We start from the raw sequence: 24,602 nt of genomic DNA, 5'->3' as shown, positions 1-24,602 counted from the left end.
TATGGTCCACGAGAGTAAGATTTGCGAATCCATATTTATATTGGTGTTATTTAGGGAATGCACTTCGCCAAATAATTGTTACAGTCTTTTATGTGCCTCAAAAAGATTGGGGGTCCCCTACTGAAATATGCAGCAGCAAGAAAACACTAGAACAGGTCCAAAGGACAAAATGAACCTGTCTGTCTCTCATTTATGGGGCGAGACCAAGCTGACATAGCCCAGGGGCTAATGACATTTCAGGAAGGAGGAATGGCTGTTGATTATGCCTGTTGGTGACAGTTGTGTCACAAAGGGGATAAGTAGCCACTCCGTGTGTGAGGAGAGGGCCACGGAGACAGAGGCCCCCAACCAGGCTGTGCTGAGCCACTTCTTCCTGGAGGGTCTCATGTACACAGCTGAACATCTTGGCCTCTTCTTCCTTCTCTTCTTCCTCATCTACAGCATTGCCTTGACTGGGAATCTCCTCATTCTCATAACTGTGGGCTCTGAGCCTCACCTCTGCTCCCCTATGTACCACTTCCTGGGGCATCTCTCCTCCCTGGATGCCTGTCTGTCCACAGTGACAGTGCCCAAGGTCATGGCAGGTTTCTTGACGGTGCATGGGAAGGTGATCTCCTCTGAGGGCTGTGCGGTTCAGCTTTACTGCTTCCATTTCCTGGCCAGCATTGAGTGCTTTCTATACGCCCTCACGGCCTACGACCGCTGCCTAGCTATCTGCCAACCCCTACACTACCCAGGGGGCCATGAACAGACGGATGTGTGCAGGGCTGGCTGGGATCACTTGGGCCATAGGTGCTGGGCACTCTGCCGTCCACACCGCCCTCACCTTTCGCCTGCTCTACTGTGGTCCTCACCACATCGCCCGCTTCTTCTGTGACATGCCCCCCGTGCTGAAGCTGGCCTGCGCAGACACCACCATCAGTGAGCTCGTCACGCTTGCCAACATCGGCCTTGTGGCGGCAGGTGCCTTCCCTTCATCATCATACCGGACATCTTTAGTGTGGCGTCCGTGCTGCGGGTCCGCCCTGCCCAGGGCCGGCAGCGTGCCTTCTCCACCTGCACCTCCCACCTCACCGTGGTGCTGCTGAACTACATGCCACCTGTATGCATCTACCTGCGGCCTCGCTCCGCGGGGGCAGGGGCTGGGGCCCCTGCTGTCTTCTACACAATCGTCACCCCCACGCGCAACCCTTTCATTTACGCTCCGCAGAACGAGGAGGTCAAGCGGGGTCTGCAAAGACTTCTGCGCGGAGGCTGACAAGAGTCTCCAGCCCACCCCCTGACCTGCGTTGTGACTCTTAATGTGCCCGCCAAGAAAACGACTAGCCCGGGAGCAAAATGAGGAGGGGAAATCATTCAAGTGAAAATCAGCACCACTGAGTTTCAGCTTAGCCATTGAACTTTCCCCCCTCCCTTTGGCCAAGCGACATTTATCAATGTCTCAGTCACAAACTCTTCATCTATAGAGGGAAAGATTGCTTAGGTGATGTCTAACCTCCAAGATCTAGGTTCCATGGCTCAGAGGTATGTGGAATGCTCATTTGTTTTAGTAAGTGATTCTTTTTTATTTCATATGCAACAATTTGATTAAATTAGTAGCACATATTAAAGAATACTGATAATGGGGCACCTGGGTGGCTCAATCTGTTAAGCATCTGACTTCAGCTCAGGTCATGATCTCACTGCTCATGGGTTCGAGTCCTGCGTCGGGCTCTGTGCTGACAGCTCAGAGCCTGGAGCCTGCTTTGGATTCTGTGTCCCCCTCTCTCTCTGCCCCTCCCCTGCTCATGCTCTGCCTCTGTCTCTCAAAAATAATAAATTTTATTTTTTAAAAATAAAAAAAATTTGTTTAAAGAATACTGATAATGAAGATGTAATCAACAAATAAGAAATGAAAATGTACCTGTGTATCACCTAGCTTAAGAGAACAAACCACATTTTTAAGATAATAAAATACAATTACAAAGAGAAAAATGACTTGCTCAAGGTCACCTAGAAAGTGTCATCATCTTTATTTTCCCACTCAGGATGTATAATGAAATAGTAGAAATAACGTGGATTTTGAAGTCAGTTAGACCTACCAGTATTCTAATCCTGATCCCACCAATAGTAGATGTAGAATCTTGTGCAAACTTTTTAATAATACACAATGTCTTCTATTAATAGTAATGTTGGGGTGCATGGGTGGCTCAGTCGGTTAAGCCTCCCACTTCAGCTCAGGTCATGATCTCACAGCTGGTGAGTTTGAGCCCCATGTTGGGCTCTGTGCTGACAGCTCAGAGCCTGGAGCCTGCTTTGGATTCTGTGTCTCCCTGTCTCTCTGCCTTTACCTCACTAGTGTTCTTTCTCTCTCTGTCTCTCAAAAATGAATTTTGAAAATGTTTTAAAAAAATAGTAATGTTAAAAATAACTACTTTGGGGCGCCTGGGTGGCGCAGTCGGTTAAGCGTCCGACTTCAGCCAGGTCACGATCTCGCGGTCCGTGAGTTCGAGCCCCGCGTCAGGCTCTGGGCTGATGGCTCAGAGCCTGGAGCCTGTTTCCGATTCTGTGTCTCCCTCTCTCTCTGCCCCTCCCCCGTTCATGCTCTGTCTCTCTCTGTCCCAAAAATAAATAAAAAACGTTGAAAAAAAAAAATAACTACTTTGTAGGCTTTTATAATGAGTAAATGATATAATTATGTTAAGTGCCTGTGCAAAATAAATGTTCCCATTTCTTACCAAGCAGGCTAAAGATGTCAAAGAGAACTTATTATACTAGCTAAGGTTCAAAGTATCTCTGAAGAACTGGCAGGGTTTTGATATCTCTGTCGAACATGGAGGAAGCAACTACAAAAATATATGTACTTCTAGACTTTGAGGTGACAAATAATAACTCAAGGCTCTAGTTAGAGCAGCTTGCCATATGAATGGGTGGAGCCGTGCTGTATTCAAAAAAGGGTGTGAATGACCCTGAACTACTCTATGGACTGAAAAAGGGCTTTGAATGTCAGACTAAAGAGTTTGGATTATGCACCAGGCAATCTGCCTCTTTATTGCTCCTGTCCTTTAGGAAGAAGAAGAAGTCACATTCATAAATGCTAAAACATGGGATACGTGGAAGAGAGAGGAAAAGACAAATGGTGGAATGACCAGTTAATAGACTATTATAACATCCTAGACATGAGAGAAAACATTGTCTAACTTGCGTGATAACATTGGAGATGGGGAGGCATTTTACAGAATTGTGTTACAGGTGTTTTAAAGGGAACAGACTGAAAGAGTGTCGGAACTGGAACAGTAATCATAATCATTTTGGGCACACACATGTGCAAGGGACTGTACCTATTACTTTATATTATTTCTCCTTAGAACTATATTTGAGAAAATGTTATTGAGCACATTATACAGACAAGGAAACTGAGACTGAGGGAGGTGATGTAATTTTTCCAAGGTCATGCAGCCAGTAATAATTGGAGCCAGGATTTCAACTCACATCTCTGTGGCTTCAGAGCCCTCACATTCCGATTATACCATAATATCTTAGACAGTTGAATCTAGCCTTTGCTGTTAATAAACTCCCAATTACCTTAGAGGTCTCAATGTCATGGTAGACCTTTAACTAAGGGAAGTCTTCTTTGAGATAATTATTCCTTGACCTTTAAATAGCTCCTTAAACTCTCGGGTAAATCAATGGCAGATGGTGGGAGACAAGTATCTTACTGTGAGAATGGCAGCTTACAAACAAGCAAGGAGAGAAAGAAGGTGATAAGGGATTAGATTTGGAGTCATCAGTATGAACTCATGTTTAACGTAACATAGCTACAGATGATTGCATATGGACATATTTCGAGAAATGTACACACACACACACACACACACACACACACACACACACCCTTGTTCTGTCAGCTTAGAGGGCCTAGAAGCAATGATACCCTAGTAACAGCAAGTAAATCTAATGCCCAGACATTGGTTTCTAATGGTGTTCTCCAAAAAAAAAAAGAACAAGAAGAAAAAGAAACCAGGAAAGGAACTTGGGCAGAAAAGATCAGCCTGGAGCATTTTGTAGTGGCACAAAGCAAAAAAGTACTAAACTATACACACACACACACACACACACACACACACACACACACACACAGATAGGGTTATGTCAGAGACACAAGAACCAATTGAAAGGGTTCTCAATGGCCAAAATTTGAATAATGTGAGCAACAGAATAAATAAAGCAGTAATGGATTATAATTTAAATGTGAAATAGGGGCTCCTGGGTGGCTCAGTTGGTTAAGCCTCTGACTCTTGATTTGGCTCAGGTCATGGTCTTGGGGTTCCTGAGTTTGAGCCCTGCAATGAGCTTTTCACTGACAACCTGCTCGGGATTCTCTCTCTCCCTCTCTCTCTGCCCCTCCCCCACTTGTATTCACAGTCTCTGAAAATAAATAAATAAACTTAAAAAATAATAAAAATTTAAATATAAAATAAAAAATAAATGTCTCAGTCCTCTGTGATATAAATGACTGACTGACTGAATGAATGAATAAGTAAATAAATAAATAAGGAGCACAGACAAATCCCCACCACAGAAGCCCAAAGAACACAGAAGAAAAGAAATAAAAATGACAAGAGCAAAATTATATAAGCCAGAGACGATGTCTATAATCCACATGCCCAACAAATGACTTCCTGGAACAAATCTAGAATGTATTTAAGAAGAAAAAACTAGGGGCGCCTGAGTAGCTCAGTCGGTTGAGCGTCCAACTTTGGCTCAGGTCATGATCTCACTGCTCATGAGTTCAAGCCCCACATCAGGCTCTGTGCTGACAGCTCAGAGCCTGGAGCCTGCTTCGGATTCTGTGTCTCCCTCTCTCCCTGCCCTCCCCCACTTGTGCATGCTCTGCCTTTCTCTCTCAAAAATAACTAAACATTTTTAAAAAAGGAAAAAAGAAAAAGAAAAACTCTCAAAACTCAACAGTAAAAACAACAACAGCAATGCCAAAACAGAAAATGGGCAAAAGATATGAAGAGACCAGTCACTGAAGAGGACATATGCCTACCAAATAAGCACATGAAAATATGTTCAATATCATCGGGGATTTAGAGTAATAAAAATTAAAACCACAATGACATATCAGTTCACATCCATCAGAATGACCAAAATGAAATATAGTCGCAATACCAAATGATGGCATAGATGTGGAGGAACTGGATCCTTCGTATATTGCTGGAAGGAATGGAAAGTTGTACCATAGCAACTCTGGAAAGATTTTGGCAGTTTCTTTTTCTCTCTGTCTCTCTCTTTTTTTCCTCAATCTAAATTCACTTTCTTTTTCTTTTTTTTACTGAGATATAGTTGACATATAATACTGTGAAAATTTATGGTGTATAATGTGTTCATTTGATATAATTATATACTGCAATATGATTGCCACCATAGCATTAGCTAATACCTCTATCACATCATGTAGTTCTTTTTTTGCGGTGAGAACAATTAAAAGCTAATCTCTTAGCAAACTTGAAGTTTATAATCGTGTTGCTGACTATAATCACTATGCTGTGTGTTAGATCTCAAAGATTTATCTACTAGTTGCAAGTTCGTACCCCTAAACAATGTCTCCCCAGCCCCTGGTAACCACCATTTTACTGTTTTTCCAAGCTTGTTTTTTTTTTTTTTTTTAGATTCTACATGTAAATCGTGTCATATGGTATTTGTCTTTCTTCTTCTGATTTATTTCACTTAACATAATGCCCTCAGGGTCCATCCATATTGTCAAAATAGCAGAATTTTCTTCTTTCTCAAAACACTTAAACATGCAACTACCACTCAACCCAGCAATTGCACTCCAGGGCATTGATCCTAGAAATATTTACACAAAAAAACATACGCATAAATGTTTTAGCAGCTTTATCCATAACAGCCAAAACCTGGAAAGAACTGGGATTTCCTTCCAAGTGTGAGTGGTTAAATTATCATACTTCCACATCATAAAATACAACCCAGTAATAAAAAGACAACTATTAATACATGCAACAATTTTAATAAATATTCAGAGAATTAAACGGAGTGAAAAAAATGTCAAAATGTTATGTACTGTATGATTCCATGTGTGGAACATTCTGGAAATGGCAAAATTGTAGAAATAATTAGCAAATTAGTGACTGCTAGGTGTCAAGGAGGGGGTGGGATTGAGAGAGAAGTGAGTTTGGCTATAAAAGGGTAATGTCAAGATCCTGGTTGTTTGATACTATTGTTTTGCAAGATGTCACATGGGGAGGAAATCGGGTAGATGATACACGGGACCTCTCTTTATTACTTCTTACAGTTGCATATGTATCTACAATTATATCAAAATAAAAACCTTAATCAAAAAAGACTAAGCAAAAAAAAAAAACAGGAAGAAAAAAAGAAAACAGAAAACAGGACAACGTAACTCCAATAATGTACCAATATCATATTTAAAACAATTGATTAAATATGTTAACATAATAAACTTTAGCTAGTGTCACTAACGTTTTGAACTTGACATGAAAATTTTTTCTTTAAAAACAAATTAGGCACTCCTGGGGTGCTCAGTCAGTTACGTGTCCGACTCTGGACTTCAGCTCAGGTCATGGTCTCATGGTTTGTGAGTTCGAGCCCTGCATCCGGCTCTGCACTGACAGTGTGGAACCTTCTTGGGTTGGGATTCTCTCTCTCTCTCTCTCTCTCTCTCTCTCTCTCTCTCTCAATAAATAAATAAATAAACTTAATAAAAAATTAAAAACAAATTATATTTTAATTTTTTTTAAAAAAGTACCAAAGAGAAATTTTACAGCTAAAATTTACAATAAATGAAATAAACTCACAGAATGGGCTTCAGAGTATATTAAAGACAACAGAGGAAAGAAACAGTGGACTCAGAAGTAAATCAAGAGAAACTATATAATGTGAATAACAGAAAAAAAAAAGACTAGATAAAAGTAAACAGGGCCTCAGAGACCTATGGAACAGTAACAAAACCCCTAATATTTATATCTTTGGAGTCACAGAAAGCAAAGGGAAGGTGAGTAATGCTAAAAACAACATGCAAAGACATAGCAGCTAAAATGTTCTCAAAATCGGTGGAAGACAGATTCAAGAGCTGTGCAAACCTCAGACAGAATAAATCCAAAGAAAGCCATGTCATGGCTCATCATAATCAAACCTTTGGAAACCAAAGCCAAACAAAATCTTCCATGAAGGTACAGAGAAGTGACAAATTACCCACAGAGATACAATGACTAAGAGGACAGTGGATTCCCCATATAAAATAATGAAGGAAAGGGGCTTCCAGTGAAAGGAAAGAACTGCCAATTTTGACTTCTATATCCACTGGCAATATCCTTCAGGAATGAAGAAGAAATAAATACATTTTCAGAGGAAGGAAACCTAAGATTATTTGTCCTCAATATACTGATCCTTACAGAATGTAAGGTATACTTTACCTTACAGAATGTAAGGTATACTTTACCTTACAGAATGTAAGGTATACTTTACCTTACAGAATGTAAGGTATACTTTACCTTACAGAATGTAAGGTATACTTTACCTTACAGAATGTAAGGTATACTTTAAAAAGTATACCAAACAGAAAGGAAATGATCACAGGAGGAAGCTTGGAACTCCAGGAAGAAAGACCTTGTGACAGTGTAAAAATAGAGGTAAATATAACAGACTATCTTGAAGATTTTTTAAAACTATTTTTTGACATTTGAAGCAAAAGTACACCATCTGATATGACACTCAATGCTTGTAGAGGAAATACTAAAGACAGTTCTTTTTAATGGAATGGCATAAAAGGAAGTAAGTAGAAGCAAGTGTTCTCCACTTTACGGCAAGTCATAAAATGTCAATGCCAACAATGTAAGTTACATATGTATGTTGTGATACCTACAGTATACAGACAGATATACTTCAAATTACCAAGTATAAATCAAAGCTGAATTCTAAGAAAGATCAAGTAATCAATAAGAAGGCAAGAAAAGGGGAAACAGAGGAATAAGAAACAGTGGAAACAAATAGAAAACTAATAACACAATGGTAGGGTAAGCCCCTCAGACATCAAAAGATCAATAATGGTCTAAATAACGTAAATGGAGAGGCCAATTAAAAAGCAAAGATTTTAAAGGTCCATTTAAAAATGACCCAACCACAGGCTACCTGCAAGAAGCTTGCTTCAAATATAACAACATAGGTAGGTTGAAAGTAAAAGAATGGAAAATAATAAACCATACAAACATAATAAGTTGTAAAGGTTGTTTATATTTTCTTAACACAAGTCCATTATCAGATATATATTTTCTTGGTATATGATTTGACTTTTCATTTCCTTAATTGCATCTTACAATTTAATATTGAGTAGAGAAATAACCAAATCCGAAAAAGTCATGGACATGAAAAGTACAGCGTAGGGAGTATAGTCAATAATATTGTAACAACATTGTATGCTTGCAGATGGTAATTACATTTATCATGATGATCATTGCATCATGCATAGAATTGTCAATTCACTATGATGTACACCTAAAACTAATATAACAATGTATGTCCCCTATACTTCAATTAGAAAAAAGAAAGTAGGTACACTTTTCAAACAGGTATCTCAAGGAAGATATACAATTGGCTAACAAACATATGAAAAAATGTTCAGTATCAGTATGCATTAAGAATGTGCAAATTAAAACCAAAATGAGATACCACTGTACACCCACCAGAATGGCTATGATTAAAAAGAAAGACATTACTAAGTGTTGGCAAAAACATGCGGGAAAAATTGTCATGCATTGCCGGTGGGAATATAATAGTAAGGCCTCTTTGTTTTTGTTTTGTTTTGAATTTTTTTAACATTTATTTATTTTTGAGACAGAGAGAGACAGTATGAGCAGGGGAGGGGCAGAGAGAGAGAGGGAGACACAGAATCTGAAGCAGGCTCCAGACTCTGAACTGTTAGCACAGAGCCTGTCATGTGACTCGAACCTGTGAACTGCGAGATCATGACCTGAGCTGAAGTCGGAAGCTTAACGGACTGATCCACCCAGTAGAGCCTCTTTTGAAAGCAGTAGGGCAGGTTCATAAAAAGTTAAACATAGACTTTCCATTTCACCCAGTAATTCTCCTCCCCACACTTTCATATAACCCTCTGAGAAGCACAGGGGCATTCATCAGTGACCAGCACTGCCAGATCCACACATCTCCCCTCCTCCTCGACCACTACCTCTGGGTCCAGATATCTTTGCTGACCTATCTTGAGTCTGAACTACTTTTCAACAAAGGGTTGAGGAATAATTAGATATCCATATGCAAAAACATTTACTCAAATCAACAGCCCACACCATATAGAAAAAGTAATTCAAAATGATCATGGGTTTAAACATCATGATACATAGAGAAGAAAACATAAGCAAAAAATCCTTGGGACTTTGGGATAAGCAAATATGACACCAAAAGTTCAATCCATTATTAAAAAATTGAGACATTAGAGGGGCGCCTGGGTGGCGCAGTCGGTTGAGCGTCCGACTTCAGCCAGGTCACGATCTCGCGGTCTGTGAGTTCGAGCCCCGCGTCGGGCTCTGGGCTGATGGCTCGGAGCCTGGAGCCTGTTTCCGATTCTGTGTCTCCCTCTCTCACTGCCCCTCCCCCGTTCATGCTCTGTCTCTCTCTGTCCCAAAAATAAATAAAAAACGTTGAAAAAAAAAAATTTTTTTAAATAAAAAATAAAAAAAAAAAATTGAGACATTAGAATTCATTAAAATTAATATTTTCTGCTCTTTGAGAGACACTATCAAGAGAATGAAAAGAGAAGATGGATTAGTGGAAAATATTTATGAATCATATGTCTGATACAGTTTGCATTCAGAAGACATAAAAAAATCCCAAATCTCAAGACTACGAAAACAACCCTATGTGCCCTAAGAGAGCACAGACACTGTGTGTCTTTTACTTCTGTGTCTGCGATGTTTAAAAACAGAGCCTGGTATAGGATAGGTGCTCAGCATCTGTTTACTCATTAAATAACTACATTGTTTGTGCCAGTAAACCTCTGAGACAAAAGGCGGAGTGAAAATAATAAAGGGAAAATGCTGATTGCTATGGGATTAGAGATTATTAGGTCTATTTGAGAAAAGGACAAACATTCTCCTACCAATAATTGGTAAATGTTTCTAGTAAAATTAATATAGCCTCTCCTAGTACCTATATTTCCTGCCCTGAAGTCCCAAGAGGTAAAACCCAGTATAGGTTCCCTTTAATCCTAATGGCTCTATAAAGTTACCTCAGTTTCTTGTCCTTAGGATCCAGCATCAGGAGTAAATCTCCATTTACCACAGTCCTTTGAGACCAGAGACCAGAGGCAGAAGAACATCTTCCTATTTTTATCTTCATTTGGGAAATGAAGGAATCTCCCCGAACAAAATGCCCTACAGCACTCAAATAGACCACTCTCATGGCCACCATAATCTTTCCATACAGGTTTATTGAACAAATGAATACAAGGCCAAATCCAAAGTCCACCAAAGTCCACATATCCAAGACAAAGCTTCACAGGAATTCCAGACATGCCTCAGTCAAAAATCCAAATGTTACCATTTTTGGATTTACCATCATTCAACCTTTTATACTTAAAACTTTATAACTTCTAAAAATAAGCTGGAGAATGGCAAATGAACTGTTTTTTTACTTCCTATGAAAGTACTTCCTATGATCCTCCTCCTCCTTGTATTGTCTTTGTGAAATAACTTATAAATAATTAGCTTAATTTACCCTATATTTGAATCATTTGCATTTCTACTTTGATTTCTTACTGTTCTCTCCATAGCTTCATACACTGTCTGCCTTTACTAGGAGTTGGCATCTGTAACTAACACCGTTTCTACTCAAGAGAACACCCTTTTCTTAAAAGTCTTACTCAGTGCAATTTTGACATCTTTGTTCCTCAGACTATAGATAAAAGGATTCAACATTGGCCCCACAATGGTATAAAAAACTGTGGATACCTTATCTTGATCCAAATACCCAGTAGAAAAAGGTCTTAGATACATGAATGCCGATGCTCCAAAGAAGAGAGAAACAGTAACTATGTGGGAGGTGCAGGTACTGAAGGCTTTGGACCTGCCCCCTGTAGAACGGATACGGAGGATGTTGGAGACGATCAAGATGTAAGAAATGGTGATGGTGAGACTGGGCATTATTACATTGATTCCCACCACAATGAAAACCACCAGCTCGTTGACGTAGGTGCTTGTGCAGGAGAGCTGAAGGAGAGGAGGTATGTCACACATGTAATGATGAATGATGTTGCCATCACAGAACGTGAGCCTCAGCATGCACCCGGTGTGGGCCATGGCACCCACAAACCCCATTGCATATGTTCCTGCCATCAGCATGAGGCAGACCCGGTGGGACATGATGGCCTTGTAAAGCAGGGGCTTACAGATGGCCACATACCGGTCATAGGCCATCGATGTCAAAATATAGCACTCATCAATGACAAAGAAGGAGAAGAAACAGAGCTGAGCCACGCACTCCTCGTAAGAGATGGTGTTTTGCTTTACAAAACCTATCAGCATTCTAGGCATTATGACAGACGAGTAGCAGAGATCAATGAAGGAAAGGTTGAAGAGAAAGTAGTACATGGGAGTGTGCAGGTGAGGCTTCAGACCAATCACAATAATCAAGCCCATGTTCCCCATCACGGTGACCACGTAGATTCCTAAGAAAATGAAGAAGAGAGGCAGCTGGAGTTCTGGCTGTTGTGTTAAACCCAGCAGGATAAACTGGGTCACTGAAGAGTCATTGCCTGCTGCCATTGTTCCCTAGGGCGTATCTGTGAGAACAGGACAGAGGGTGACATTAAAATGAGCACCCAGCTCTCTTCCCCCAATCCCTCCGTAATGAGACAGAGTCCCCGAATGAGAAGGAACTCACACCCACCCTCCTGTGTGCCACTGCTGACTCCATTGGATAAAGGCTGAGATTGTTTAAGGATGTCTATCAAAAACACCAGCAGGCAAGTGCTGTGGGGGTAAGACTGAGTACCCCTGTGAGGAATCAGGACTCCATCATCTCTGCTCTACTTCAGCTTTCAGTCCCTCAGCGCCCCCTAATGCTCAATGGCTGTCTTAGCAGACAGGAGATCATGGCATTTCAGATCTTCAGCCTCAGAGCTGAGGTTTGGAAAAATAAGGGGATACATAAAATTCATCACTCACCCTTCTGCATCGGGATTTCACTGTTGGGCTGTGCTAACCTTTCTCCCTTATTTTCAAGGGGGCACAAGTGGCTCTGATGAATTTTCCAGGCAAGTAGCCCAAAACGGAGATTCTTCTTTGTTACTGGGTTTGTTCTGAGCGAATTTTGTATGAAAGGAACGAGAGCAGAGACTTCTGAGAAGCCGTGAGTTATAGATCATGATATCTAATGGTGGCTTTGCCCAGAGTATTTTTCTCCAGGCTAGCGGGTAGTAAATAGTATCTACTCATGCCCAAAGAGCCCCCTGCTAATATGACCTCAAGGGTTTTCATGAGTTAGGAAATCCTAGAGACCTGATTAAATATTGGAAGACATTTCTCCCAGTGTTTTCCCCAGAGATCAGGCTTTGTAGCAAAATTACCTACTCTGCATTTGTAGCCTAGTTCATTATAATAACACTACATTATTGGAATTTACCCTTTTACATACATTTTGGTCTGTTGCCAAATAGGGCATATCCCCAAGCAGAAAAGCAGATGATCTTTCCTGCATCCACAGCACCTCTTGCTACATGAAATACTATACATTATTTGTTGGTTTGTTGTGTCTTTTCACAATCCATACACACATACCTTCATACACTCACATCCATGTTAATTTAAGTTTCAAAGGGGGCAGGATTTTGTCTGTTTTTTTCAGTACTCTTTCCGTAGCAACTTAAAGTATTACCAAGTATATATAGTACTGAATAAATATTTGTTTAATTAAATGAATGAATGAGAATCCCTTTTTTCCATCCTTCCTGGATACTAACTACAACAGAATTCTTGTCCCACAGGCAAAGGCTTACGTGGTGTCAACTCTTTTCTTTGCACACCTGAGTGTAGAACAGGAAAAACACTAGAATGGTAAGTGAAGGCCACTGCGGAACTCTTAGTGGTCATGTAGGAGCACTTCAGATCAAAAGTATTGAACTCAAAGAAAGAATATAATCTTCCTCCTCTCTGAATGTCACATAAAGGACTTCCACAGGCTCTCAGAGAGGTCCCGATGTCTCTCCCCAGGGACTACAGCATACACTCAGATCAAAAGACAGATTTGGATTAGTATACGAAGCTCTAAAATGCCAAAATCCAGGTCAGCTCATGATGGGAGGGCATTAGGATTTTTATTTCTTTTTTGGCACAGGATTGAAATAATCAAAATGCAGACCCGAGAAGATTAACACAGTGTGCACCAGCAAGATGGACTGGTATAAGAAACACAAGAGGCAGGGTCAGCTTTGGGGGGCAATCACAATAACCAGTGAATGATTTTTAAGTGCCCTGAATTAATAGTGCTACTGTGAGTAATTCCAAGAAACAAACATACTCTTAGATTTGTTGCAAAGGAAGATCCATTAGGGCTTCCTACAAAGAAAGTAGAAATAGACAAAAAAAAAAAAAAAAAAAAAAAAATCCAAAAGATACTAGCCTAGGTGTTTGGATAAACTATGCTATTATCCTGCAAACAAAAATAACTCAAAAATATTGGAGATATTTATAACAATCATACATTCAGTGTTGAACATGATGAGTGCCAGCTGCTAACAGGACATCCAAGTATAAGTGCATGTTAGGAGAATGCCCAACTAAGGTCAAATAAATGTAAGAAGGAAAAGGAGGAAGGTTGGTACATGAGAAAAAGATTTGGGGATGGTTTCCCTGGAAGCTAAAGCCATGGGATCAGGTAAAACCCAGTGAGAGAAAATAAAGAGAAAAAGATTAGAAGGGCAAGAAGAAAATTTGAGAAATCCTCCAATTGTGGGTTTTATGCTTAGGATAATTTAAAACCAAACAGTGACTGAAATGAGTCCCAATTATCATTCTCAGACCCCTCAAAATTACTAGGGGACTAAATATTCCTCAGACCAAACTTGAACAGTGTCCCACTGGACAGACATGCCTTGGACTGCAGCAGTGATGAAGAAAAACTTCTTTTTTTTTTAAGTTGTTTTTTAAAGTTTATTTTTTTTTATCTTGAGAGAGAGAGTGCGCAAGCAGGGGAGGGGCAGAGAGAAGGGGAGAAAGAGAGAGAATGTCGAGCAGGATCCGCGCTGCCAGGACTCAAACTCATGAACCATGAGATTATGACTTGAGCGGAAATCAAGAATCAGACGCTTAATTGACTGAGCCAGCCAGGCACCTGGTAAAAATGCATTTTCTATGGAAAGTTACAAACTCTTTTTTAACTGATACAATAACCAGAAATGCTCCCTCCAAACTCTATCAAATCACATTAATAAGAAAAATCTTGGGCTAAGGTTCTAAGCTAGAGCTGAAAGTATTTTTTCATGTTTAATACACACCATGTAAATATGGGCAAGTGTGGAGTGATTATAGGAGATTCTGGGCAAGTGTGGAGTGATTATAGGAGATTCTGGGCTTAGCCTTATGTCACAAAACTCTTATTTCCTCCCTTCCTTTCTCCCACCTGCATAATGGTCACCTTAGCCTAATTCAGTTATAACAATGCTAAATGGTCATCTTTTCCCTGAAATGTATCATAGCACCTCTTGCCCACGCCTGACTCCTTTTTAAGTAACTCAAGCCCGATATGTTCTAACCTGTCAAAGTCAGGGGTAATTAAACCTTTATGTGATGCTGTATTTTCTAAGGATGCAGAAAATGAAACCATGTATCTTAACATGGAGCATGATGTTTCGATATATGTATACATTATAAAATGATAATCACAACCAAGCCATGTGACATATTCATTACCTCATGTAATTACAAATTATTTGTAGTGAGAACACTTAAGGTCAACTCTCTTAGCAAATTTCAAGTATATAATACAGTATTGTTAACTATAGTTGCAAGGTTGTACATGATCTCCATAACTTATACATCTTGTATAACTGAAACTTTGTCCCCTTTGAAGAGAAGCGCCCCCTTTTGGCCACTCCCCAGCCCCTGACAACCATCATTCTACTCTCTGCTTTCATGAGTTTGACATGTTTAGACTACAGATATATGTGAAATCATGCAATATTTGTCTTTTCATAGCTGCCTTACTTCATGGAGCATAATGTCCTCCAGGTCCATCTATATTGTTTCAAAAGCAGCCATCTGGAAAAACAGTATGGAGGTTTTTCAAAGAGTTAAAATTACAACTACCTTATGACCCAGCAATTGCACTACTAGGTATTTATCCAAAGGAGGCAAAAATGCTGATTCGAAGGGGCACATGCACCCCAATGTTTAGGGCAGTGCTATCAACAATGGCCAAATTATGGAAAGAGCCCTAATGTTCATCAACTGATGAATGGATACAGAATTTCTTTCTTTTTTTTAAGGCTGAATAAATCATAAGCATTTTTTTAAGTTAGCTCATCCTAAGATTAATTCTTCTCTAAAATCTAATCAGTAAAGAAATACATGAAGGCCTGTAGTCAAATAAGATAAATGAATCAGCTGAAGCAATGGGCAGGTGGACCATTATCTGTAGAAAGCAGAACTCTCTAGTAAATATTGGACTGGAAAAGTACACCTTAATCTTAAAACCAAATGAAGCCTCTTGCCTATTCCCTCTTGTCTGATCCACTGTAAACAAAAGGAAATTGTGGACATTCCCTACAGATAGAAAGGGGATTCCATGTACCAATTACGTTGCAGGAGTAAGGGTGGTGAGATAGTGCCAAAAAGTGTCATTTTTCTGTTTATAAATGAACTGGTCCAAAGAGGAGGAGGGAGCGGTCTTCTTGCTTTTTGAAGCACAATAGCTCCACCTAGTGGTAAAGGTATGGCTCAAAGAATTTTAGACCCTTCATATTAGCTATTTCTCTTCTCTCATGAAATCGGGTAAAAAGTAGAAAAAGCCAAAATTTCCAGTATGTGGAGAAGAAAGGAAGTCCTTTCCTCCATGGAAATGTTGAGAGGAAAGAATAAGTATTTCTGAAATGCTAGGAAACAGGATCTGGCACAGACCAGGTGCTCAATAAATGTTTGTCATTTGATGGCAAATGATGTCAATGATGGCGAGGGACAAAGAATAGATGCTGCCATCAGATTATATTTGTGAAATAATCACACATATGAGGAAAACAGTGTAATAAAGTGGGAAGTGGGTAAGAGCCTAGCTCCTAAGGCAAATGACCATTTTTTTTTTCAAATTTTTATTTAAATTCTAGTTAGTTATCATACCATGCAATATTGGTTTCAGGAGTAGAATTCAGTGGTTCATTCATCACTTACACACAACACCCAGTGCTCATCATAACAAGTGCCCTCCTTAATGCCCATCACCCATCTAGCCCATCCCCCCACCCACCTCCCTCCATCAACCCTCAGTTAGTTCTCTATTGTTAGGAGTCTCTTATGGTTTGTTTCCCTCTCTCTTTTTCCCCTCCCATATATTCATCTCTTTTGTTTCCTAAATTCCACATGAGTGAAATCATATGGTATTTGGTTTTTTTCTGACTGATTTCTTTTGCTTAGCATAATACACTCTAGCTGCATCCGTATCATTGCAAATGGCAAGATTTCATTCTTTTTGATGGCTAAGTAATATTCCATTGTAATATATACACGTGTGTGTATTTATATATATATATATATGTATATGTATATATATATATATATATATACACCACATATTCTTTAAAATGGCTGTATTTAAATTTTACATCATCTTCTTGTTAGCTGCCTGATCTTAGGCAAGCTGCTTTCTCTAAAACTCAATTTCCTAATGTTTAGAATAGGGACAAAATGGTTCCTGCTTCATAGCATTGTCGAAGATTAAATAAGATTCTGCTTGCAAAGTACTTGGTATACAAAGAAAGCACTCATTGTCAAGTGTCATTATCACCATATTGAGCTGTTGTGAGATCTGAGTATGCTAATGAATGTAAAGAAGGTAGCATATTAACTGAAACAGCCAAATAAATATGCACTGGTGTAATAATGTTATTACTATTATATTAATAATACCGATGTTCCCAATATTATCGTTGTTACTAAATTACTATTCTATGCATCACCTTCATGTTTTCCTCAAAATATAAAAGCACAATTCAATAATTCATCTCTAGATGACATGTTCTACCATAATTCAAATTCAGTCTCTCTCAGTTTCTACTTGGAATCAAACTGAAGTTTTGTTAATAACTTCAGATAAAATACGTATTACCTGAGTTGTTGGTTTTGAGGGAGAACCCTACCATCACACAGATGTCCCCACACTGAAAGATATTTTTTCATTCATTTTTGGAATTAGCTGCCTGAAATTTTACCAATCTGGTACTATTCTTTGCTAAACTATGAATTTTTTTTATGCTAGTGCCTTTGGGAGTGTTATGGCACAGTCAGTAATCCACCCCTTTCTTGTATATACCCAACTTGGATGACAAGTGAGAGTAAATTTTGATGGCGAGGGACAAAGAATAAGAAGTACCTGCCATGAGTATTTAAATAGCCAATAAATGATCTTGTTTAGGAAGAAGATGATCAGATTCCAGAAAAGGATCTAGAAGGCATCGAGGACAACCTTCACATACTTTAACACATATTCTCAACCTGGACAGTATCCCATATGATAATTTAATGTTATTATAGAGTACTTTCTGAGCTAACTCAGCCAGTAGAGAGTTCAATTTTCCCTAACATTTTCATCGATTATCCAAAGCAAACAGGCATAAAAAAAAAAAAAAGAAAAGAGAAGGGGGGAAATGTCTTGGAAAAGATAACAATAATACCAATCTCCCCTCAGATTGACATTCCTTCTTTAGTCTAAGGTGAAATTTTCTCAGAATTGTCTATGGCCATACCACCCTGAATGCTCCCCATCTCATCTGATCTTGGAAGCTAAGTAGGGTCAGGCCTGCTTAGTACTTGGATAGGAGAATGAATGTAGATATCACAAGGTGTGTATTGAACAACCCATTTGGATTCATTTCTTATTTCTTGGCCTGTTTCTATGAGAGAAAGTTTTGGGGTCAAGTATAGCACCAAAACATCCTCAGGGTAAGGTGATTATCTGGCACACTTTATAGAAGTCTCACTCTAATTGGAATTTGTATCAGTTAGATTTCAGTGAAGGAAACAAACTATTCTAGGAATTTTAAGCAAAGAGGATTACAGGGAATTAAGTGCTTAGAAAATCACCAGCTGCACTTAGGAAATGGATTCTAGACTGGAACTCCAGGATTGACTCCTCGTCCTCTGCAAATCTGACCCACTGGAGAGGTGAGAATCAAAGTGGGCAGAACTCACCCTCAGTAACTTTTCACTAGACCAATAATTCTAATCAGTGCAAAATTATCTTTTAGCTAGTGTGTATTTCAAACCATAATTTATTTAGCCTATGAGCCCCTAAGAGTATCATAGACTTATCTTCTCATTTTCAAGGAGAGAGGGGGAAAAGACATAATTAGTTACAAATAAAAATCGCCAATACACGGTCTGACATGACTGTATTTCCTAATTCTAACTAAGTTTGGACGACCATCAATGGAACTTTTAAAATTGTTCTTTTGATTTTATTATATCTCTGCTAAGCTAATAGCATTCACAACCCACTTCACGCTCCAGAGTGTGCAGAATTTTTTAGGAGAGTGGCATCTAACAAAGTTCAGGCTCCTAACAGTTCACAGTGTTGCCTTAAAGGACTGTAAGTTCAATATTTATTCAGGGGATGAGAGGTGGAGGAAACAGAGAAAAAAATGGACACTCCGAGCTTGTAGAATTCATGTATGTGAGAAGAGAATTTTTATTCTGCTTGACAATGAACAACATTTAAATAATTTTTTTTTAAAGTCTATTTACTTATTTTGAGACAGAGAGAGTGTGTGGGGGGAGGGGCAGAGAGAGAGGGCAAGAGAGAATCCCAAGCAGGATTCTCACACCCCCCCCATGGGCGGGGCTCCATTCCACAAACCAGGAGCTCATGACCTGAGCCAAAATCAAGAGTCGGATGCTTAACTGATGCCACCTGGGCACCCCTTAAATGATTTTTCTAATCTTTATTGATTATCTTAGTGCAAACTATACACAACCCATTCTCTTAAAAGCCCTATGAAACACATTTTGCCAATGTAAGTATATTCTCTGAAGCTCAGAGAATTTAAGTAATATATTCAAGTTCATGCAGCTAGTTGTGTCATAACTAGTATGTAATTCAATATCCAGTATTTTTAAAATAGGATTTATTTTCTTATTAGTGCTGTGAATATATAGATTTAATTTTTATAATTTTATTACACTATCAAGATCCCCAAAGTCTCACTGAGTCACTACCAAGTTTAGAAGAATTTCCCAAAGGTTGGATATAGTAGCAAATTTTCTTCTACCCTCTACTCAAGAAATAGCTCTATTTTTTTTTTTTATTAAAAGAGTATGACTGCCAGTCTATGACAAATCTCAAATACTGTACTTCCTATAACCTCAAAGGACTAATTACATTGTTTATTTTCAATAAAGTTGGGCCAAAGTTGTTCCCTTTTGGGATTTCAAAGCAAGTTAAAGTAAATTTTAATTGATTGGGTATAGGAAGAAATAATCATGCAAGTTATAAGAACTTTTCTTTCAACACCACAGAGGGGTTTTTCTTGGTATCATCTGAAGCACACAGGTATTGATAACAAGAAGCCTTCTGTGTGCTTCATTGACCATAAACAGGAGTCATAAGTCCTCTGACTGCACGTTCTTCAAATTGGCCAGGGGAAGAAGCCTCAGGAATGCAGTATTAGAACAGGTACAAGCCAATTTCTATCAGCTTCCAATCTCAGACAACTTTGTACGCTCAAAATTTATTTTTACTCCTGAATTAGAAAGGAACTTGGTGGAATTAAGTCTCGTTAAGGCTTCTAGTTTTAGAGTACTAAAAATATGGTATATTTCATTGCATATTGTAATACAATTTCTGTTTTTCTAAAGGAAGATAGGAATGAGAACTCTTCATTCCTACTTTTGGCCGTTGAGTTCTACACACATAGATCCATACTTGAGCCAATATCGTGCTCACTACAGGAAGCTCTGATTTTTATGTTCTGAATACCCAGATAATGAGACTAACAAATTTCTCTTTCATTAAGGGCTCAAGCACCGCATCTCCAGCTTTTGGAAAACTTTGTCCTTATTCTTCTCACTAACATTTCATGTGAGAATCAAGTGCTGCATGTATAGAAGTAACTGGTAACCTACTGTATTTGAAAGAGCCCAAAGTATGCTGCCCCAAATAATACAATTTCGGGGAAAATTTTTATTCTACAGTTACTGTGTCAATCATCCCAACTTCAAGCCTTTAAGAGCTAAATTATTTCTATTAAGAAGTAAATAAGTCAAAATGGTCGCATCTCTTTTTAAATTAACACATTAATGATTATTCAACAATTCGAATGATTATTCGACAAACCTAAAAGCAAAAATCCATGTAATAGGTATACAAAGACACCACTAGAAGAAATGGCAAGGATCCAAAGGTTAAAATTAAGTTCCATCTGTCTGTCTCAAGAGCCAATCCAGTTTTTGTTCCTATGAGCCTTTAAGCCCCATCAGGTTTGAATCATTCTTCATCCAACAAATAGTATGTGCTTGTCTTGGCTATCTTTAAAGAGGAATATACTTACATAATAATTCTAAGAGTATTTTATGCAGTAGTTTGATAATAAAAAACGAGTAATCTTTATCATCTCATTTTCCTATTGAAAAGCTCAAAAGTTTTGATACTTTGGGTTACTTAAAACCTGAAAGTCTCCTATCCCTTCTTGATCTGCAAATATTCATCCTTAACGGCTCAGTTAAATGCTATCAACCTTATGAAGTATTCCACGCTGCCCCCAAACAAACGTTGTACCTTTTTTTTCTCTGCCCCCACACGACTTTGATTTTACATTTACCGGAGCCTTCAATGAATTCTAATGGAACTTATCACTTGCAATCAATATATCTAACCCTTACAACACTATGGCTCCTTAGCAATTTACGCAACTTTGTGTCTCCAGTATCGGGGAGAACTCCCGGCAGGAAGTGTTCAAGATTGTATCTGATCTTGTATGTATGGGGAATACTCAGCTGGCCCATTCCCTATTCACGGGCACACTGGGGCATGAGCCAGCCATCTGGAATGTTGTGAGAATTACAAGTGTGGATTTATCGCTTCTCTGGTCGTCTGTAAAGTTAGCTGTACTACCACATTACAAAGTTGGTGATGGTTTTAGTTTAGAAAACTAGGCTTCCCATTTGTGGACTCTTCTGTATCCAACCTTCCACTTAGCCTTTATACCTCAGTCTCTATTTCCTAATCACATTCAAACTGCCCGACTCTCACTGTCTTCTTTCTCTCTAAACCCAGTATTTCTCAAACTTTAAGGTAAATAAGATTAACCCAGAGAAATTGTCAAAAACCTGTATTCTTGGGCCCTAACCCCAGAGAATTATTGCATTTGTATAGGTAGAGCCTAGAAGTCAGCATTTTTAATAGACAAACTAAATGTCTTTTTAATAGACAAACTAAACTTCTGATGCAGGTTCTCCATGCTCTTAGGAAATATTCAATAAACCTAGATTCACCCTTGGTTAATAAGGCATAAAATGTATTCAAGGGGCGCCTGGGTGGCTCAGTCAATTAGGCACCTGACTCTTGATTTTGGCTCAGGTCATGATCTCACGGTTGTGCGATCAAGCCCCACATTGGGCTCTGCACTGGGTGTGGAGCCTGCTTGAAATCCTCTCCTCCCTCTGCTCCTCTCCTGCTTGTGTGCTCTCTCTTAATAATAATAATAATAATAATAATAATAAATAAAAATTTAAAAATTACTCAAACTTCAAGATGCCAAGATCATACCTAAAGAGGAGAAAAGAGAAAATGGAGAAGGGAAGCGTAAGAGGAGCACTGGGTGGAAGATAAGGAGCTTGGAGGACTAAACGGACACGTGGACATACATCATGGAAACTGGAAATTTACAAGACCAAATGGTCCATGTGGGTGAAGACACTGAGAGAGGGGTCTCATAAGCATCGGTTTATGGTAAGTCCTGGCAGGAAGGTCCTATCTTTCAAAAAGGAGATGGGAGGGCTTTGATGATTCCAACCAGATTTAGGATAAGAAGCCCAATGTGTAATGCCATGAGGGAGTACCTATTGGGAATGATAAAGTAGGTAGGTACCTGTGTGTGATTCTAGGTCTATAAGCTCCAAGCAGAATGCTCCACTTTCTACATGAGAGAGATCCAGAATATCCTGTGATAGAACTTGAAAGACAAGGAGCACAAATTTCTGCAATGTACTCAGGTAAGGGAGGCCATCTTCTTCAGGAGTGATTGGGGTCCAAACACCTACCTGTTATTGCTCTGTAAGGGGAGCTGAAATCCTCTGAGATAAGGCTCAGTCTAGCACACATTCTGAGGAGTATTTTCATTTTTTCAAGATCAAAGCTTTAAACTACATTAACTAATTTCTAGACACAGAATTCTTATCATTAGCCCACAAAGGAAGCAGGGTAACAATTGGAAGCGGACATCAAATCAAATTCATAGTCACAAACTCTCTCACCTAAGATATGATGGCTGAGCAGTTACAAGTGAAGCCTCCAAAGTCAGACTTTCTAAAATTCCAATCCCTAACTCAGTAGATATGGGTCCTTAATTTCTAACTAATTCCCTTGCCTGTAGGGTGGAAGTAATGCTTAAGTAATGCTTATCTTGCAGTTTCTGAGAGATTGAAAAATGAAATGAATGAAAAGTTCCTTTCCTGACACATAATAGCTACTGAGTAAATGCTAGCTGTTGTTATATTATGAGGCATTATTATATTGTGCTATTCCAAATCAATGCCCTTTTTCCCTCTGGCAGGTTCCAAGTTTCAAGCAAAAATAGCCATACTTACTAGTGCCACCGTCTGACATCAGGGTTGGATAACCTTAAATGTTCATCTTAGCTCTACCTCTGAGGTTTTTTAAACCTGCTCTGTTCCCGTTTGCTCAGTTGTAAAGTGGACAGCAAGAGTAGCTATGTAACTGTGTGGGTTAAGTCATGGTGCAGAGCAAATGGGAAATGTGTGTATGTAGTGTATGTGTTTTATAATAGTAGATAAAAGATAATATTAAACATTTGACAGCTAGGCTTTATAAGCTATTTTTAATCATAATATTTACCTGATCCTTTGGAAAAAGCCACAGTTAGCACATTTTCCTTATCTGAAATGACTATGTCATCCTGAAATAGTGCTCTAGTCTCCTACACTGGGTTGTATTGAGGTATTTCATTGATTTGGGAGATATAATCTCTAGGCTAACAGAATAAAGCTTTATTATCAGCTAGCTACTCGACCCCAGGACTATTCCTTATTGACACAACCAGAACTTGCCCTGAGTGCCTTTCTCTTTCGGCCTTGTAACCAAGATTCCCTCCCTTGGCTGATCATTTTTCTTAAGGCTGCTTCAGACAGAATACAGAAAATCCTTATGCTCCCCATCTTTAATGCTGGAAGTCTAGACTAATGGATGATCTGGGATTAAACTATGCCAAAACTCTCAACACTTCATTCCTTGTCAATTAACTAAAGTAATTTGGCGGTAACTTGTATTCTTTCTGTCTTTGAATGTTTTCAACATTTTCCTGAACTGACAGGCAGGAGCTGTGAAGTTCAGAGTATTTGATGCTGGACGTGAGAAAAGGAGCCTAGAACCAAGATTTCTAGTGAAACCCAACCCTTCAAAATCTATGGATAATCCAAATTTCACGTGGCACCCAAAGCTCCAAGGACAAGATGAGGTTGTCTCCAAAGTAAAGCAAAAGTTGAAGAGGCAAGTTGATACATACTATGTCCTTTGGTACGTTTCCCTTTCCCTTCTCACCTTATGCCATGAACATGTTGGGAAAGCTGAGGAGGAGGGAAGATTGGTCAATGTCAACCCAGGAAGAGGGATTTCCTGTAACCTACAGAAGGAAGTCTTGGTAAAACACACACACACACACACACACACACACACACACACACACACAGTCAGAACTGGGGGTCTGCATGTTTTCATGTCCTGTGGCTCTCTGGCTGATTAAGGAAACTAAGATCTCTAAAGTCACTGAAAGCCCTGACTTTTATTGTTGTTTTATGCTAAGCCAGGAAACAGAAGGACCACAAACATTCACAGTTCTTGATCCTAGTAAGATTTTTTCATAGTACATTTGTTCTCTGACCCCTTCCTTCTTCTGGATTCTTCTAAGTTCACACTACTCAAGTGGTACCCAGCCTAAGTGAAACAGGGAAAGCAGAATGTGCGTGAGAGCCACAGAAAGTTGGCAGGAAATTCTGCCTCTACTGCTCTCTATTTGATCATAGAAAATTTCCCTAAACTTCTTCAGTCTTCCTTCCCTTATCTGTAAGATGAGAACAGTTCTATCTATCTCTGAGAGCTGCCATGAGAGGAGATACTGCATCCAAAATTTC

General features: G+C 39.1%; 2 protein-coding genes across 2 annotated transcripts; one reads left to right on the top strand and one right to left on the bottom strand.

Moving 5' to 3' along the window:
- Positions 1-262: 262 nt before the first annotated feature.
- On the top strand, positions 263-23,970 carry LOC122201151 (olfactory receptor 10S1). The gene is given in 4 exon segments (XM_042907097.1): positions 263-736; positions 738-960; positions 963-1,524; positions 23,786-23,970. Coding segments are annotated over 3 exon segments (993 nt in total). The 3' UTR covers positions 1,259-1,524; positions 23,786-23,970.
- On the bottom strand, positions 10,866-11,884 carry LOC122199932 (olfactory receptor 147-like). The gene has a single exon (XM_042905320.1). The coding sequence runs from the start codon at positions 11,796-11,798 to the stop codon at positions 10,866-10,868; it is 933 nt and encodes a 310-aa protein (XP_042761254.1). The 5' UTR covers positions 11,799-11,884.
- Positions 23,971-24,602: the final 632 nt, after the last annotated feature.

This window comes from Panthera leo, chromosome D1 (genome assembly GCF_018350215.1).
Source record: "Panthera leo isolate Ple1 chromosome D1, P.leo_Ple1_pat1.1, whole genome shotgun sequence".
Lineage (NCBI taxonomy): Eukaryota > Metazoa > Chordata > Mammalia > Carnivora > Felidae > Panthera > Panthera leo.
Note: the sequence above shows the minus strand (reverse complement) of the source record. Positions and strands in the feature narration are given on the sequence as shown.